Raw genomic sequence first — 18,410 nt, forward strand, 5'->3', positions numbered from 1 at the left:
ATGTGTGTGGATGGAGATATATGTGTGTGTGTGTGTGTGTGTGCGTGCGTGCGAGTGTATACCCATCCTTTTTTCCCCCTAAGGTATATTAAATGAAATAAGGAAACTTACTTATCGGATGCCCCTTGTAATTACCTGGAAGGTGAAGCAATTTCATCAATGTCACATGAATGTAGCAGATGCTGAGAAATTGAAGTAAATCTTACACTTTACAATAAAATGTAGATTGTAATAACTCACATACAGATCCTGATATTGATGTAAACAATGGGGACACAGATCTCCTGCAGAATACATTTATCAAGAGAAGCAAAACAAGAAAATATGTTTTAAAGTACAGTGTAGGAAAATTATGCATGAGCAGAAGCTTGTACAGTGTAACAAAGGCCAAATACTAAACAATGAAGGGAACAGTCATATCAGTGTGTAAAAGTTTACCACTGGATGAATGCAGTAACAAAATACTCAAGAAATATCTTGAATTATATTTGAGAGAAAAAATTGACACATAATCTAGGATGAATATGTACAACAGAAGAGTAGATCATGCTACTAGTTTGTGAGAGTTAATAGAAAGAAAGTAGATCAGAAAAAGAAATGAAAATAATATACTTAGACAAGTTTATGAGAAAACTCCACTGACTATAAATAACTGAAAAATTGTGAACATCAGTTGTGGTTTTGAAGATATTTGGTGACAATGGAAGCTTTGTGGAAACAGTTACTTTAAAAAAAGGAAGGAGTCTAAAGTCATGTATTTGGATACATAAGCTGTATGGATCTTTGTTAAAAATTCAGCTATAGCAAACACAAAGTAGACAGAACCATCACCTTTCAGTAGCATAAATTTAAATTGCTTACACTTAACTAATGGTCATGGTGAAATGTGTGTGTGTGTCCCACGAAAAACTGCATTTCAGTGAGATGCACTGAATTACAATAGGCAATAGTAGCACAATGAATGCTTCCTCAAGCTTCCAGATGTTGGAATGTTCCAGGTGATGTGCATATTTTCAATATGTTAAAATGTTGTAGATTTTTTAATATGTACAAGCAAAAGTAGAAATGCTACAAAATAACACAAAGAAGTTATTCATAAAAATTGCAAATTTCTGCATGGGTTATAAAACACTTAGTTGGTTCCCCTTCCAAAATACTACATTATTTATCATTCACACTACTCTTCCATGTCAGGGATTGTGCAAAAAACAATTAATTGTGAGATTAAGTGACAGGAGGAATTAATTGCCAGATGAGATAGATCACACACATGGTTGAGGCGAAGTGGAGGGGGGGGGGAGGTGAGGAGGGGGCTGGGTTGATGGGTTGAGTAGTAAAATGGGAGAGTAATGTTGGGAGCAAAAACATAGGGATATGATGATGTAAATTAAACTTTCATGGATACAGAGATAAAATGTTATGTTTGCAGGGCACATGATCTTTGAATTATTTCAGAAATATAACATCAGATGAGAAGTTCCAGGTGATGTGATAAGCTCGATATGTACCCCTTAATATCACATTCTGTTATGAACACTACCATATTAAGATAATCATTACTCATCAAAAAGTATATTTAATTACAGCTTGGACTTCACAAGGTATGGCCTGCATCTCAATAGGAAAGGGATGGGTAAATTGGCTGGGATGCTAGCAAAATCTTTAGGGGTTGGAGGGGGGGAGCACTGAAACTCACGGGTGTACCTCTTCTTTATACTAAAATCAGTGTCCAGTGATTCAACATTGCATGAAATTAAGCTTAATAAGAAGCTCAGACAGGCAGGCACTACAGATGTTAAAATATTGCAAGATTCTCATAAAAGCACAATGAAAAATAATACTAGTATACTGCATCACAATATCAAGGGATTAAAAAACAAACTAGATGAGCTTCTTTTTTGTTTAGAAGATTTAGAAGCTGAGGGTAGAATAGATGTACTACACCACCTGTCTGAACATCATATAGTCACAGATATGGAAAAGTTAAATACAGGTGGATATAAGCTTTCAGCACTTCTAAGTAGACACACTATGGAGAGAGGAGCAGTTGCCATATATGTTGAAATTTATCATAGTCTGAAAAATTTAGAAACTAAAAAATGTTGTGTAGAGCAACACATAGAAGCATATGCATGTGAGCATAAACTAAATAATGGTACTTTTATAATTGTAGCTGTGTGCGGGCCCCATTGTGAAATTTTAAGGTATTTATGAAAAATTCTTTGTTGTGATATCTGTCAGACAGAGGGCAGCAAATTATTGTTTGTGGGGATTTCAATGTAGATTTTCTGAAAGAGTCTGATAAAAAAACTTGACCTTGAAGTATTATTGGTTCTTTCAATTTGATATCAGTGGCTGATTTTCCCACTCAGGTGGTACAGGAAAGCAACAAACTGATAAATAATGTTTTTATAGACCAAGATAAATTTAATCAATTAAAAACTTTTTCTGTTAGGAATGGTCTGTCTGATCATGATTCACAGCTAATTACAGTATTTGATACAGCCCCATACAGTAATACAAAACAGTACTCCAAACTAGTGCATTCAACTAATGACTAAACAATTGCAAATTTTAGGGACAGTTTGCAACAGTTAGACTGAGATGAGGTGAATAGGGAACCTGATGCTGATTTGAAATTTAACCTATTTCATGATAGCTTTGTGAGTAATTTGGAAACAGTTTCTCCAAGAAAAAAGTGAAACATTATTGTAAGAAGCCATCAAAAAAGTCATGGCTTACAAAAGGGATAAAAATATCTTGTAAATCTATCTTATAGCTACGAGGAGTAATGATCCAGAAACAGTCAAACATTATAAAAACTACTGCACTGCATTAAGAAAAGTTAGTAAAAAGTCTAGAAATTGGTGCACTATGTTTGAGATCAACACCTCTGATAACAAAATTAAAACATTTTGGGAAACAGGGCAACTGAGAGCACAGGAAGAATGTATTTCTATCAAACTCAATGAAAAGTTTGTTAACAAAAAGTCAGAAGTAGAAAATATTTTCAACAATCTTTTTAAGTGTTTTAGAGAAAATAGGATCCAGCTATTCATTAGAAAATGCAAGGCAGTATATGGAAGGGGCCATACCTATGCAATTTGATAGAACTGAAATTCAACCAATCTCTCCCATTGAAATTAGGAAAATAATACATTCACTCAAAAGTAAAAGTTTGCATGGTATTGATGGCATTTCCAACACAGTACTGAAATGAAACTTCCAGGCAGATTAAAACTGTGTGCTAGACTGAGACTCGAACTCAGGACCTTTGCATTTTGCAGGCAAGTGCTCTACCAACCGAGCTACCCAAGCACGATTCACAACCCACCCCTACTGCTTTACTTCTGTCACTACCTCATCTTCTACTTTCCAAACTTCACAGAAGCTCTCCTGCGAAACTTCCAGAACTAGTACTCCTGGACGAAAGGATATTGTGGATACATGGCTTTGCCACAGCCTGGGAGATGTTTCCAGAATGAGGTTTTCACTCTGCAGTGGAGTGTGCGCTGATATGAAGGTTCCTGGCAGATTAAAACTGTGTGCTGGACCAAGATTCAAACTCAGGACCACTGCCTTTCGCAGGCAAGTGTTCTACCAACAGAGCTATCCAAGCATGACTCACAACCCTTCCCCACAGCTTTGCTTCCACCAGTACCTCGTCCCCTACCTTCCAAACTTCACAGAAGCTCTCCTGCAAAACTTGCAGAACTAGTACTGCTGGAGAAAAGGATATTGTGAAGACATGACTTTGCTGCAGCCTGGGGGATGTTTCCAGAATGAGATTTTCACTCTGCAGTGGAGCGTGAACTGATATGAACCTTCCTGGCAGATTAAAATTGTGTGCCAGACTGACACTTGAACTCAGGACCTTGCCTATTGCAGGCACTTGGTAGAGCACTTGTCCATGAAAGGCAAAGGTCCCTTCAACATCCCTGCAAGATTTTCAGACTGTTTCTGTCCACCCAGTATATTCTGCATGAAATACATTTCATTTCCCAGATGTTTACCTGAGTTGACTTAGGAGAATATCATAGCAACCTACATTAACTGTGGTATCTGCCTTGCAAAAGTAATTATGTGCATTAATTGTATAGTTAATTGAGTAATTAAGAGATAATACTGATCTACTAACCCTGAGAAAGGTATCTAAAGACCCATTTTCCATATATTCAGTTATAATCATAACAGGGTTGGACTTCGTGACGACACCCTGCAAGAATATAACATTTGGGTGTTCGAACTGTCCCATAATGCTAGCTTCAGTCAGGAAGTCATTTCGTGCCTTGTCTGAGCTTCCAGGTTTCAATGTTTTTATTGCCACATCTATTTCCTGCCGGCCATCTGGTGATAATTTAAGCTTCCCACGGCACACATCACCAAACTCTCCTCCACCTGAAAAGCAAATAAAAACTACATTATATAGCTAATACTTCACTTCTTCTTAGACAGTATACACAGAACAAGTCATATTCAAATATGTGATGGTCACATAACTGAGTTGACAAACATATAAAGTTCACCACCACAAAATGGTCCTTTAACAATCCGTGGACAATACACCATATCAAAAATATTATGGACAACAATATAAGATAAAAAGTAATATGGTAGCATAAATCAGGCACTTTGGATCCAGGTAATGGTGGGAAATGGGCACAACTTAATGTTGCGATCTACAATACGTAAGTCAACAGTCAGTCTTTTTTGTTTTGTTTTGTTCTTTTTTCACATTTGTATTCATTTGCAGACCACAACTGATACTACTAGAAAAAACTGACGAAGGTTTTTTTTTTTTCCATATTTCACATAATAACTCATCAGCATGTGATACATACACATTTTATGACAAAACTTGGGCTACTATAGATGAGAGCTAGAGAACTGCAAGCAGTAATAAAACATTTTAAAGGGAAACTACATTGAGATAAGGGCGATGACACTTTAAGAAGATGCAAGCAATAAAACTAAAACAATGCTAAGTTTTTACAGACAATTAGATCAGAAAACTAAGAAGTGGTGTGGGAATATCAATGCTAATATAGCTAACTGCAAACATACAAAGTATTAATTACTTAACCTCTTTTATTTTATTTCACATTTCTAGGTGAATATCCTAAACTCCATGTCTACTTCTCATAGATTCTTTCAACAGTCCCCAAATACAGGTTTGTAATGTGACTGAATTTATTACATATTCACAGGTAAAAGTATATTATTGGGCTTTCCAGTCCTTTTTTGCTGATAAAGCTTGATCTCTACTTTGCTCCTTTATTAAAGTCCATGATGTGTGTGAATAGATCTGCAAATTTATTTATTTATCTTTGGGGATGGTGGTGCTTATGAGTTCTGTTACAGGGGAAGGGGGTTGCTTGTGTTTACTACATCTTATGATGTAAATGGAAATTTCAATCTATATCAAATTGTGCAATGAGTGGCATAGAATGCTTACATGGTGCCAATCCAAAGTTGTGATGGAGCATGGAGTACAAAAACCATAAGTAATGAACTAGTAAAACTGCAGCAGAGTTTGAATTAATATTGTAAATGTATCATTCCTCCATTTAAGTTTCTTCAGTTATTTTATTTTTATTTAATTTTAAATGAATGTGGTTCTGTTTCACTCATTGTAGCTTTGCATAATTTTAAAACTATTTTTATACTGGAATTCTCATTACTGGTGTACATTGTGAAACATTAGGTTTCAGTTTCAATCTGAATTTTATGCCAGTTCATTTCCTATTGGAATTCTCAATTCTTCTTGCCTACAACATAATTAATTTACTATCTTTACACACAATAGTATCCACATTTATGCATACAGTACACACGCACAAGTGACTTCAGTCAATGGAGTGTTATCAACACAGTGCAACAATTAGTCAAGTGGAGTCTCCCCTCAGTTCCCAGTTTAGTTCATTGTGGAGCTCCTTGACAAAGAGGTTGCAAAACTTTACAACGTATTGTCAATTATGAACATTCCAAAAAATGAACAGAAATGATAATCCTTGATTTTCTATTTAACATGTTGACTGCCACAGTAAAGATGAGAAAATGACTACTGGAGGCATTACTAAATAATTAAATTAACTTTATTTATTATTTTACTTGTAGTTTATTCACAGTAACAAAATTAGGACAAATATATACTGGGAACATATGACCCGCAAATCATCTCACAGTTTGTGCATGAAGCAGAAAGTTTTGTTCAGATGCCAACAACAATATATATTGTTATACAAAAATGAGGCTTTCTTGTCAATTCAAGATGACTCTGTATATGGTTGATAACACAAGAAGATTTCATCAAGGTAAACAACAGACAACAGTCCATCCTCACATTCCCATATTTTTTAGTATAATCGAAAATTCAGTACATATCTTTGTTGCACCTTGGTAATTTTCCTTTCAAAATGTTTAACAATATATATAAGAGCAGATAAGAAAAAAAGCAAATAAGAAAATAAGAGCAAACTGTGTTATCAACACATAGCTAACACAAACAAATTATAATTCGTAGATTGGCAATCATTTGCTGGAAATAGTCACAGCTGTTAAATATCCAAGAGTATTCATCCCAGTGTGATTTAAAGTAGAATGACCATATAAAATTAGTTATATAAAAGATAGAAGCCAGACTGAGACTCACTGGAATATGTAGGAAATGTATTCTCACAAAGGAGGTAACTGAACAAAAACCCCATTCAATTGATTCTTGAGTATTTCTTATCAGCCTGGGGTGTTTACCAGGGCAGATTGAAAGAGGAGATAGACAAGATCGACAGAAGAGCAGCAAATTTTGCCCCAAGTTTGTTTAGTAGGCATGAAAATTTCACATACTTGCCTATTCAATTCAAGTTGCAGACATTGCAGTACAGGTGTTTTGCTTCATGGAGAAGTTTACTATTAAAATTCCGAAGTTCAGAAATAGGCATTTCATGTAATGATTCAGAGAAATTAGAGCTCTTAATAAGATTTAGTGACATTTGTTCTTCCTGCACATCTTTCATGAATGTAAAGGGAAAGATGGGGCAATGATAGTGGTATACCAAGTACCACCTATCACACCATGAAGAGGCTTTTGCTGTACAGATGCAGATGTTGACATGGTTGAACTTTTAGATGACTGACACTCTTTATGTAATATTTAAACATATTGTCTATATTTTATGGAAATATCTGAACACAACACGCATCCATTTTGACTAGAACCTGTATCAACTCTCTATACCACAGAGGAAAAATATTCAGAAGTTGGTAGGAGATTTGGTGTGAGACACAACACTTGTTGTGACTCATGAGCTCATTCATTGGCTGATTTTCAAATAACAGCTAGTTCTTTGTGTAGAAGTATCACCAGTTTTTTGTTTTAATTGACATAATACGTATAAGCTTTTGCGTTTATTTTTTCTAATGATTGTGAAAACAGTAGTGCCAGTTGCCAGAATGTCAGGTACAACATAAGAAAACTGTTAGATTACATGGTGACAAGGGGTTGGCCCAAACTTAAGTAGAGGAGGTAAATTTCAAATACTCTGCACAGAAACACTTAAAAGCACAAAAAATATTGCAAGTTTTTAATTATTTTATGTTCCTTCCTCGGGGATGAAAAGGGAATGGTTGTGGAAGGTTGAAAAGAAGAGGCTCAGTAGTCAGGCCAAAGGTGGAGAGGGACCTACATATTGTGAGGACAAGAGGAAACAAAAGTGAAGAGGAATGCCTCAGAGAAAGAGATAGAGGGAGAGAATGAATTTTGTGTGTGTGTGTGTGTGTGTGTGTGTGTGTGTGTGTGTGTGTGTGTGTGTGTGTGTGTGGACGTATGCGCACACACGTGTTTCAAAGCTAAGTTCTATGCCAACATCAATTATGAGAAGCAAAAAAGGTACAGAGTGAGCTGAGGAAAGCTGACAAAGAGACGGGGAGGCAAATCAGTACACAGAGTGGGGGAAAAAGATGTGGATTTAAAAAGAAAATGAGTAAATAATGAAATTCAACCACTGGGAACAAATGGAGGAAATTGTCAACAGAGGTTGTCCAGGAAGGTAGTTGGGCATGTTGGAGAGCAAGATTCAACTTCTGGAATTAATGGCAACTAAGTCAGTGCATCCAAATGACCAGTGTGCTTTATGTGGCATTCTGATATCATACAGTCACATTGTAGACTATGCTCAGATACTGAATACTACGTGTTCCCTAACGGTACAGTTCTTGTGTGTTAATTCATGCTCTTAGCCAGTTTGATAGGGTCATTCCTTCATACAATGTGGTAGGTACAGTCAACACATTTTAGTTGTTAAAACAACAAAAGTGGTTTCACAAGTTGCTCTACCTTTAATGTTGTAGGATTTACCAGTGGAGTAAGCGGTTGTCGTTGGGTTCTTGGGTCACATTTTAAAGTGGGCATAATTGGAGGGGTAAGAATACTGGTCTAAGAATGTCATATGTTTTGACAAGAATGTTATGGAGGTTAGGAGAGTGATGGAAGGTGACAGATGGTGGTGTAAGGAGCATATCGGGGAGAGATGACCTCATTTCAGGGCTAGATCAGAGAAAGCCACAGCCATGGTTGAGTAATATATTGAGGTATTCGAAACATGAGTGGCACAGGATGAAAAGGCAGTAACTTCTGCGGTTTTTGGAAGCGGGAGCTATATTCTTTGGGGGTGAGAGGAGGATAATGCCTGGGAGATTTTTTTGTGATAAAGATCTATGAAGTAGTTGCAGAAGAGAAAAGACTGGGAGAGGTTGTTGGTATAGGTGTTGTGGAATTTGATGCTGGGGAAGATATATTTGCCACAGGTGCCTAGGTTTTACAGGGATGGAGCATTTGATTTAGAAAATGTGGCAGCAATTAAAGGCATAGTCGGCAATAAAAGTTTTAAAATAAAGACTCTAAGGGCATCAAATGAGATATCAACAATTTTGAGAATTTCAAGAGACACTGACATGCTACAATAGATGTTCAAAAACTGGTTTCTAGAGATTCCTATAAACATGTGTTGTTTGTAAATGGATGATAAATTTGAAGTGAGGCACAATACTAATAGGTCTTTTCATTTAGTCTATAATAAAACTACTAATGAGCAAAAAAATAAAATAAAAATTATTTTCTGCAACTTTATCTTGTGTTTCCAACACTGGGGGAACATTGGAATTAGGCAGTTCCCTTCCCAATTTCAGCCCCTTGTAACACATATTTTGCCCCCATTTAACATGGAAGCAACCCATGAACTGAACTATATATACCCTCAACCTGAATGGTAAGTCAAATGCTATTTTTCTCAAAAAGAGTTCACAAAGAATCATGAGTAGCCAGCCAGAAACAAATTACACTACTGGCCATTGAAATTGCTACACCAAGAAGAAATGCAGATGATAAACGGGTATTCATTGGACAAATATATTATCCTAGAACTGACATGTGATTACATTTTCAAGCAATGTGGGTGCATAGATCCTCAGAAATCAGTACCCAAAACAACCACCTCTGGCCGTAATAACGGCCTTGATACGCCTGGGCATTGGCTCAAACAGAGCTTGGATGGCGTGTACAGGTACAGCTGCCCATGCAGCTTCAAGACAATACCACAGTTCATAAAGAGTAGTGACTGGCGTATTGTGACGAGCCAGTTGCTCGGCCACCATTGGCCAGACGTTTTCAATTTGTGAGAGATCTGGAGAATGTGCTGGCCAGGGCAGCAGTCGAACATTTTCTGTATCCAGAAAAGCCCGTACAGGACATGCAACATGTGGTAGTGCATTATCCTGCTGAAATGTAGGGTTTCGCAGAGACCGAATGAAGGGTAGAGCCATGGGTCGTAACACATCTGAAATGTAATGTCCACTGTTCAAAACGCCGTCAATGCGAAGAAGAGGTGACCGAGATGTGTAACCAAAGGCACCCCATACCATCACGCCGGGTGATACGCCAGTATGGCGATGACAAATACATGCTTCCAATGTGCATTCACCGCGATGTCGCCAAACACGGAGGAGACCATCATGATGCTGTAAATAGAACCTGGATTCATTTGAAAAAATGATGTTTTGCCATTCGTGCACCCAGATTCGGCGTTGAGTACACCATCGCAGGCGCTCCTGTCTGTGATGCAGCGTCAAGGGTAACCGCAGCCATGGTCTCTGAGCTGATAGTCCATGCTGCTTCAAACGTCGTTGAACTGTTCGTGCAGGTGGTTGTTGTCTTGCAAATGTCCCCATCTGCTGACTCAGGGATCGAGTCGTGGCTGCACGATCTGTTACAGCCATGGGGATAAGATGCCTGTCAAGTAGACTGCTAGTGATACGAGGCCGTTGGGATCCAGCACGGCGTTCCGTACAACCCTCCTGAACCCACTGATTCCATATTCTGCTAAAAGTCATTGGATCCAACGCGAGCAGCAATGTCACAATAAGATAAACCGCAATTGTGATAGGCTACAATCCGACCTTTATCAAAGTTTGAAACATGATGGTACGCATTTCTTCTCCTTACACGAGGCATCACAACAACATTTCACCAGGCAACGCCGGTCAACTGCTGGTTTTGTATGAGAAATTGGTTGGAAACTTTCCTCATGTCAGCATGTTGTAGGTGTAGCCACCAGTGCCACCTTGTGTGAATGCTCTGAAAAGCTAATCATTTGCATATCACAGCATCTTCTTCCTGTAGGTTAAATTTCGTGCCTGTAGCACGTCATCTTCGTGGTGTAGCAATTTTAATGGCCAGTAGTGTACTACAAGAAGCGAATCCTCCAACTGGCAGGACATGAGAGACATTCTTATGGTAAATTACAGTAATAGAACTACAGACTACAATCACTGTAAAATGTTCAGTGCTTACCAAGGAAGCAGCAAGGTGATCCTACAGAGAGAAAACCGAGTCAGTAAACTGTAGCAACAGTTTCAAGAAAGTAATTACACAGTCGTGGCCAGAGTCATGCTTAAGGAAATTTAATACTTATTTGACAACTTGTTATCCTGTACCCATACAAGTTGAGACAAGGGTGGAAACCATGGTTAAGGCCTGCAGAGAAGGTATTAAATATGCACAAGTAGTAGATGTAGAAATGTCAGACGAAATGGCTACCAATTCAATGACTGACAGAAAAGTTACAGAACGTCTCCTCTGGGAACCATTATATACAAATACCCACACAACAGGAATTTTGGAAAGATTAACCACGTCACTCAGAAAGGTCAATATGATAGGTATTTAAGATAAATACAAGGGACTGACAGCATTTATTCAAATTCCAAAAGGAAAAGCTGACTTTGCCTTTCGGCACAGCCCCTTGCATATGGGATCCTCCTCCCACTCTCTGTAAGTCAGCTCTTTGTTTGTTCCATATCCTGTGATACTGTCACAACAAGGATCACTGGAACAAGAAATAAATAAATCTGTTAAGAATATATTCAAGGTCATTACATGCTAGCCTCCTTATTTACCAGGGGTTTTTGCCCAAGTACAGACACTGCTGTATCCTACAGAGGAATACCAATTTATTTCAGCACCACATTTACGGCAATGAAGGTATGTTTTGAATTCAGGACTTTTGCAAACCACAAAACTCATATGCCTTACCTCTACCCTCATCACTAACAGATCATTGTTAAGGTACTTCATATATTGTGGCAGTAATGTAATACAGATAGTCCTACAAGGTAGTATGAAGAAGAGAACAAATCAATCACAGGCATTTAAGCTACACTCAGACTTGTGGAGTGTAAGATGTGTGTCATCCCTCAGTACTTCATTTGACTGCTTACTCTATGCAGTGTACATAAATGGTGATCTTCAATTGTTTGTTACAAGCTTTCACATTCATTAATAACACAAGCATCATTACACAGTGTGCAAATTCATCGGGTTTGGATATAATTAACAGCAGAAGAAGGCTGCATAAAATATGTTGTTCTCTGGATGAAATATGAACTGAACTGTAATTAACATTTTGTTATGTTACACTAACTGAACTGTTTACTTTTAGATAATACAATGGATGTTTTTCACTTTCATTCACTGTTTACTTTTTATTTATTTATTTATTTATTTTATTTATTTACACGTCAAGTTCTGCGAGACCAAATTGAGGAGTTAATCTCTATAGTCAGGGAACGTGTCAGTACATGAAATTACGACTTAATAGTAATTACAGATAAAATAAAATGTTTATGAACACAAAAAAGTCAAGCCATAAGTTTAAGTAAATGCAATCAACAATATGACAAGAATCAGCTTAATTTTTCAAGGAACTCCTCGACAGAATAAAAGGAGTGACCCATGAGGAAACTCTTCAGTTTCGATTTGAAAGCGTACGGATTACTGCTAAGATTTTTGAAATCTAGTGGTAGCTTATTGAAAATGAACACAGCAGTATACTGCACACCTTTCTGCACAAGAGTTAAGGAAGCCCGATCCAAATGCAGGTTTGATTTCTGCCAAGTATTAACTGAGTGAAAGCTGCTTATTCCTGGGAATAAGCAAACATTGTTAACAAGAAATGACAGTAAGGAGGCCAATGTCAAAATACCCAGAATTGTTAACAGGGGTTGACAAGAGGTTTGTGAACTTACACCACTTATTGCCCGAACTGCCCGTTTCTGAGCCATATATATCCTTTTAGAATGGGAAGAGTTACCCCAAACTATAATACCATATGACATAAGCAAATGAAAATAAGAAAAGCAGATTAATTTTGGTGTCAAATGATCACTCACTTTAGATAATTGTTATATCTTCAAATTTAACACAATATTCGGACAACACAACACACATATAAGTCACTGAGTAAGTTGACCTGTGTACAAGTCGGCATTCGATTCAACACTGAGTCTCAGTCTAGCGGCCGCTGCTCGGCTGGCCGCTTAGGTGGCGCAGCTGCTGCCTAGCTGGCAGACAGCGCCGCACGTAGAGGACGTGCGTAATTGCGCGGCGGCACTTTGAATAATCGGCGAATCACAACACTTTTCCCCCCTTTGAAATTGTTGCACTGGTCTTGATGGAGGTGTCCTGGAGATGGCTAACGTCCATAGGCGTTGTTTGACTCGCCGTTAAGTCTCGAGGAGGAGGCTTCCCGTACAGACGGAAATGTCCCCGATGATAACGGGTCGAAATGACAGGAGACGTAGGGGTTGAATCTGCTGGGGCCCCCTGCACCAATCTGCCCGTTGCGGCAAGTCCAGTTGATATGACAGGAGACATGGGCGATGTGTCGGCGTCTGTTGGAGGAGGAGGCGAGTAGATGTACTCTGACAGAGGACGGTCCTCCGGTTCCTGCATGGGCACGTCTCCTGGTGGCGTCCGTTCTGGTGCTGGCATCGCGATAACGGTGAGAGGGCTGCGTTGTGAGTATTGAGAGATGCCAAGATCCCGAGCATCAGGTAGAGCCAAAGGTGGTGTGGCGGCATTCGGAACAGGCGTTGCTGGTACCCGAGGCCGAAGCTGGTCCGAATGACGCACTGCAACACCCGCGTCCGTCTGGATTTCATACAGGCGTCTGCCACGGTGTCGTAAGATGCGGTCCGGGCTCCATTTTGGCCACCTGCCATATCCCCGTACCCAGACGAGGTCGTCGGCAGTGAACCGGCCAAGTGAAGGCACCCGCGGCCATGAGGTGGGAGGCCGCAGAAGATGAAGTAGCGTGCGGGGCTGTCGGCCATGTAAGAGCTCAGCCGGGCTGTGATCGCCCATGGGGGTGAAACGGTAAGACGCCAGGAACTGGAGAAGCGCGTCATCAGCAGCAGAAGAAGTCAGAAGTTTCCGCATCTGAGCCTTAAATGTGCGGACCAGTCGTTCAGCCTCACCGTTGGATTGTGGGTGGAACGGCGGGGCCATGACATGCGTAACGCCATGACGAGCACAAAGATCCGCAAAGTCGGAAGAGGCAAATTGCGGACCATTATCAGTAACAAGAGTAGAGGGGAGGCCTTCCAAAGAAACAATGCGGGTGAGAGCACTGGTGGTTGCCGCGGTGGTAGGTGACGCGCAACGGACAATGAAAGGAAAGTTAGAATAGGCGTCAATTACGAGGAGCCAATAAGTACCCATAAAGGGTCCCGCGAAGTCAGCATGAATGCGCACCCAGGGCTTCTCAGGCGAAGGCCACGGTGACAAAGATGACTTCGGGGCAGCAGCCTGTGACGCACAAGGGCCGCAGGCAGCGACCATGTGTGCGATGTCAGAGTCGATGCCAGGCCAGTACACATGACGGCGTGCCAGAGATTTTGTGCGAGACACACCCCAGTGCCCCTGGTGAAGGAGGCACAAGACCGAAGCACGCAAAGACGCAGGTACCACAACACGCGGCGAAGCATTGTCAGTGGAGAGGAGGATAACACCATCCCTAGCCGTGAGGCGGTAGCGCAAAGTGTAGTAGTTCCGCAACGGATCAGAAGTCTTAGCGGACGGGCGATCTGGCCAACCCTTCTGAATACAGCGTAAAACCCGGGAGAGGGTAGGATCCGAACCCGTAGCAGCCGCCAGCCTGTCCCCAGTGATGGGGAACCCGTCCACAAGCCGTTGCTCGGCAACATCCTGGTGGAAACACAAAAGTTCGTCCCTATCGAATGCCTGATCAGGACCCATGGGAAGGCGAGACAAAGCATCAGCATTCGCATGTTGAGCCATTGGCCGGAAATGAATCTCATAATTGAAACGGGACAAGTAAAGAGCCGAACGCTGGAGGCGGTGTGCAGCCTTGTCGGGAAGTGATGTTGATGGATGAAACAAGGAAACAAGCGGTTTGTGATCCGTAACAAGATGAAATTTTGAGCCATAGAGAAAAACACCAAACTTATGAAGAGCATAAACGATGGCCAAAGCTTCTTTCTCAATTTGAGAATACTTTTGTTGGGCATCCGTGAGCGTTTTGGAGGCATAAGCGATGGGTTGTTCCGAACCGTCAGAAAAACGGTGCGCAAGGACTGCACCGACCCCGTATTGAGAGGCGTCTGTAGCAAGAACAAGATGTTGGCCAGGTCGATAAGTAGCCAGGCACGGGGCCTGTTTCAGCATAGTCTTTAATTTCCGGAAAGCCGCGTCACATGACGCGGACCAGTGAAAAGGCACGTTTTTATGCAACAGGCTATGCAACGGCTGAGCCACCGACGCCGCAGACGGTAAAAACTTGTGATAGTATGCTATTTTCCCCAAGAAAGCCTGCAGTTCCTTAACAGATGTAGGGCGAGGAAGGGCATCGATCGCAGCAACCGTGTGTTGAAGCGGACGAATATCATCCCGAGAGAGTTGAAGCCCCAAGTACGTGATAGATGCCTGAAAAAATAGTGATTTCTGAAGATTACAGTTAAGACCGGCAGTCTGTAAGACATTAAAAAGTGTGCGGAGATTTTGAAGATGTTCTTCAGTGGTGGAGCCAGTGACACCAATGTCGTCCACGTAATTGATACACCCCGGGACAGGGAGCAATAATTGTTCCAAGAATCGCTGAAAGAGAGCAGGGGCGCTAGCAACCCCGAATGGCAAGCGTTGGTATTGATAGAGGCCGAAAGGAGTGTTAAGGGCCAGAAACTGCCGGGAAACAGCGTCGAGAGGAAGTTGATGATAAGCTTCCGACAGATCAATTTTAGAAAAATATTGTCCTCCAGCGAGTTTAGTGAACAGTTCTTCAGGACGGGGCATAGGGTAAGTGTCGATGAGGCATTGAGCATTTACAGTGGCTTTGAAATCGCCACAGAGACGAATATCACCATTGGGCTTAGCAATTACAACGACAGGAGAGGACCACTCACTTGAAGTGACAGGAAGCAAGACCCCTGAAGCAGTGAGACGATCCAACTCCCGTTTTACCCGGTCACGAAGGGCCACAGGAATGGGCCGAGCCCGAAAAAACTTAGGCCGAGCAGTGGGTTTGAGCGAGATATGAGCTTCAAAGTCGTTTGCACGGCCTAAACCAGGAGAGAAAAGGAATGAAAATGTCGTCGACAAGGAATCCAGCTGAGCATAAGGAATAGCATCAGAGACAATATTGACAGAGTCATCTATGGAGAACCCAAAAACGCGAAAGGCATCGAAACCAAAAAGATTTTCTGCGGTGCTCTGGTCGACCACAAATATGGGAACAGTGCGAACGACGGATTTGTAAGATACCTCAGCATTAAACTGTCCCAAGAGAGAAATCTTCTGTTTATTGTACGTCTGTAATTGCCGAGTGACAGGGGACAGGAGTGGAGAACCCAGCTGAAGATACGTCTGAGAATTAATTATAGTGGCAGCAGAACCGGTATCCACTTGCATGCGAACATCTCGACCAAGGATTTGGACAGTGAGGAATAACTTCCCTGAAAGGGAAGAAGTGCAATTGACAGACAACACAGAATCAGAATCAGCGTCATGTTCATGAACATCATGTATGCGGTCGGATTTACAAACGGAAGACACATGACCTTTCTTTTTGCAATTGTGACACACAGCCCAACGTTGGGGACAATCCTCGCGTGAATGTTTCGTAAAACACCGCGGACATGAAGGAAGTTGCCGGGGATTTTGCTGCAGTTTCTTAGGGGGTTGTTTACGGCTAGGCCGCGGCTGCGTGTGGGAGCATACTGCGGCCACGTCGGCCGGCGGGGACGCGCCGCACGCGTCGTCAACAGCGCACAGAGGTTGTATTTCCCCGACGTCACCCCACGCTTCTATTTGCGCCCCAGCGGTGCGAGAAATTTCAAAAGACTGCGCAATGGAGAGAACTTCATCAAGAGTCGGATTCGCCAACTAAAGGGCACGTTGCCGAACTTCTTTGTCGGGCGCCGACCGGATAATAGCATCCCGTACCATGGAATCGGCATAGTATTCTTTGTGAACGTCAGTAACAAATTGACACTTTCGACTGAGGCCGTGAAGTTCAGCAGCCCAAGCGCGATAGGACTGATTTGGTTGTTTTTGACAGTGATAAAAGGCAACACGAGAGGCTACCACATGCGTTTGCTTTTGAAAATAGACAGACAGAAGGGAGCACATTTCAGCAAAGGACAAAGACGCAGGATCCTTCAAAGGAGCCAACTGCGACAACAACCGATACATTTGAGGTGAAATCCAGGAAAGGAACAGAGACTTACATGGTTGTTCGTCCGTGACATGGAATGCCAAGAAGTGCTGTCGAAGACGTTTCTCATAATCAGACCAGTCTTCCGCTGTCTCGTCGTAAGGTGGAAAAGGAGGTACAGCCAACGACGAGAAACGCCCCGCATTTGACGCCGCGACGAAATCGCGAATCGCCGCTGTTAGAAGCGTTTGCTGTTCAAGGAGATTTTGCAATAGTTGCTCGACAGTAGCCATGGAACCCTGTGAGTCAACGGTGAAAAGGAAAAATCCACTACCTCGTCGTCAATTGTTATATCTTCAAATTTAACACAATATTCGGACAACACAACACACATATAAGTCACTGAGTAAGTTGACCTGTGTACAAGTCGGCATTCGATTCAACACTGAGTCTCAGTCTAGCGGCCGCTGCTCGGCTGGCCGCTTAGGTGGCGCAGCTGCTGCCTAGCTGGCAAATGGCGCCGCACGTAGAGGACGTGCGTAATTGCGCGGCGGCACTTTGAATAATCGGCGAGTCACAACAATAATGTTCAAATAGTAAATATGGCAGCATTAAGTCTTTGAACAAGGTCCTGAATGTGGGCTTTATACGACAGTTTACTATCTATCTGAACACCTAGAAATTTGAACTGTTCAGTTTCACTAATCATATGCCCATTCTGTGAAATTAAACGTCAGGTTATGTTGAATTGAGTGTTAGAAACTGTAAAAACTGAGTCTTACATTGATTACCCTTGCTATTCACAATATACATAAATGACCTTGTGGATAACATCGGAAGTTCGCTGAGGCTTTCTTCGGATGATGCTGTAGTATATCGAGAGGTTGTAACAATGGAAAATTGTACTGAAATGCAAGAGGACTGCAACAAATTGACGCATGGTACAAGGAATGGCAATTGAATCTCAATGTAGACAAGTGTACTGTGCTGAGAATACACTGAAAGAAAGATCCTTTATCATTTAGCTACAATATAGCAGGTCAGCAACTGGAAGCAGGTAATTCCATAAATTATCTGGGAGTACGCATTAGGAGTGATTTAAAATGGAATGATCACATAAAGTTGATCGTCGGTAAAGCAGATGCTGGACTCCGATTCATTGGAAGAATCCTAAGGAATTGCAATCCAAAAACAAAGGAAGTAGGTTACAGTACACTTGTTCGCCCACTACTTGAATATTGCTCAGCAGTGTGGGATCCGTACTAGATAGGGTTCATAGAAGAGATAGAGAAGATCCAAAGGAGAGCAGTGCGCTTCGTTGCGGGATCGTTTGGTAATCGCGAGAGCATTACGGAGATGATGGATAAACTCCAGTGGAAGACTTTGCAGGAGAGACACTCAGTAGCTCGG

The 18,410-nt window shown here is 41.3% G+C and overlaps 1 protein-coding gene across 6 annotated transcripts in view; it reads right to left on the reverse strand.

Moving 5' to 3' along the window:
* Nucleotides 1-18,410, reverse strand: part of LOC126183210 (ephrin type-B receptor 1-B) — a 363,595-nt gene that overhangs the window by 44,661 nt on the left and 300,524 nt on the right. For all 6 annotated transcript variants that reach the window (XM_049924992.1, XM_049924990.1, XM_049924988.1 and 3 more), the window contains one exon: nucleotides 4,139-4,398. In XM_049924992.1, the coding sequence (XP_049780949.1) occupies nucleotides 4,139-4,398 (260 nt within the window). The remainder of the gene's footprint in view (nucleotides 1-4,138; nucleotides 4,399-18,410) is intronic.

The sequence above is a fragment of the Schistocerca cancellata genome, chromosome 4 (assembly GCF_023864275.1).
Source record: "Schistocerca cancellata isolate TAMUIC-IGC-003103 chromosome 4, iqSchCanc2.1, whole genome shotgun sequence".
In the NCBI taxonomy this organism is placed as follows: Eukaryota; Metazoa; Arthropoda; class Insecta; order Orthoptera; family Acrididae; genus Schistocerca; species Schistocerca cancellata.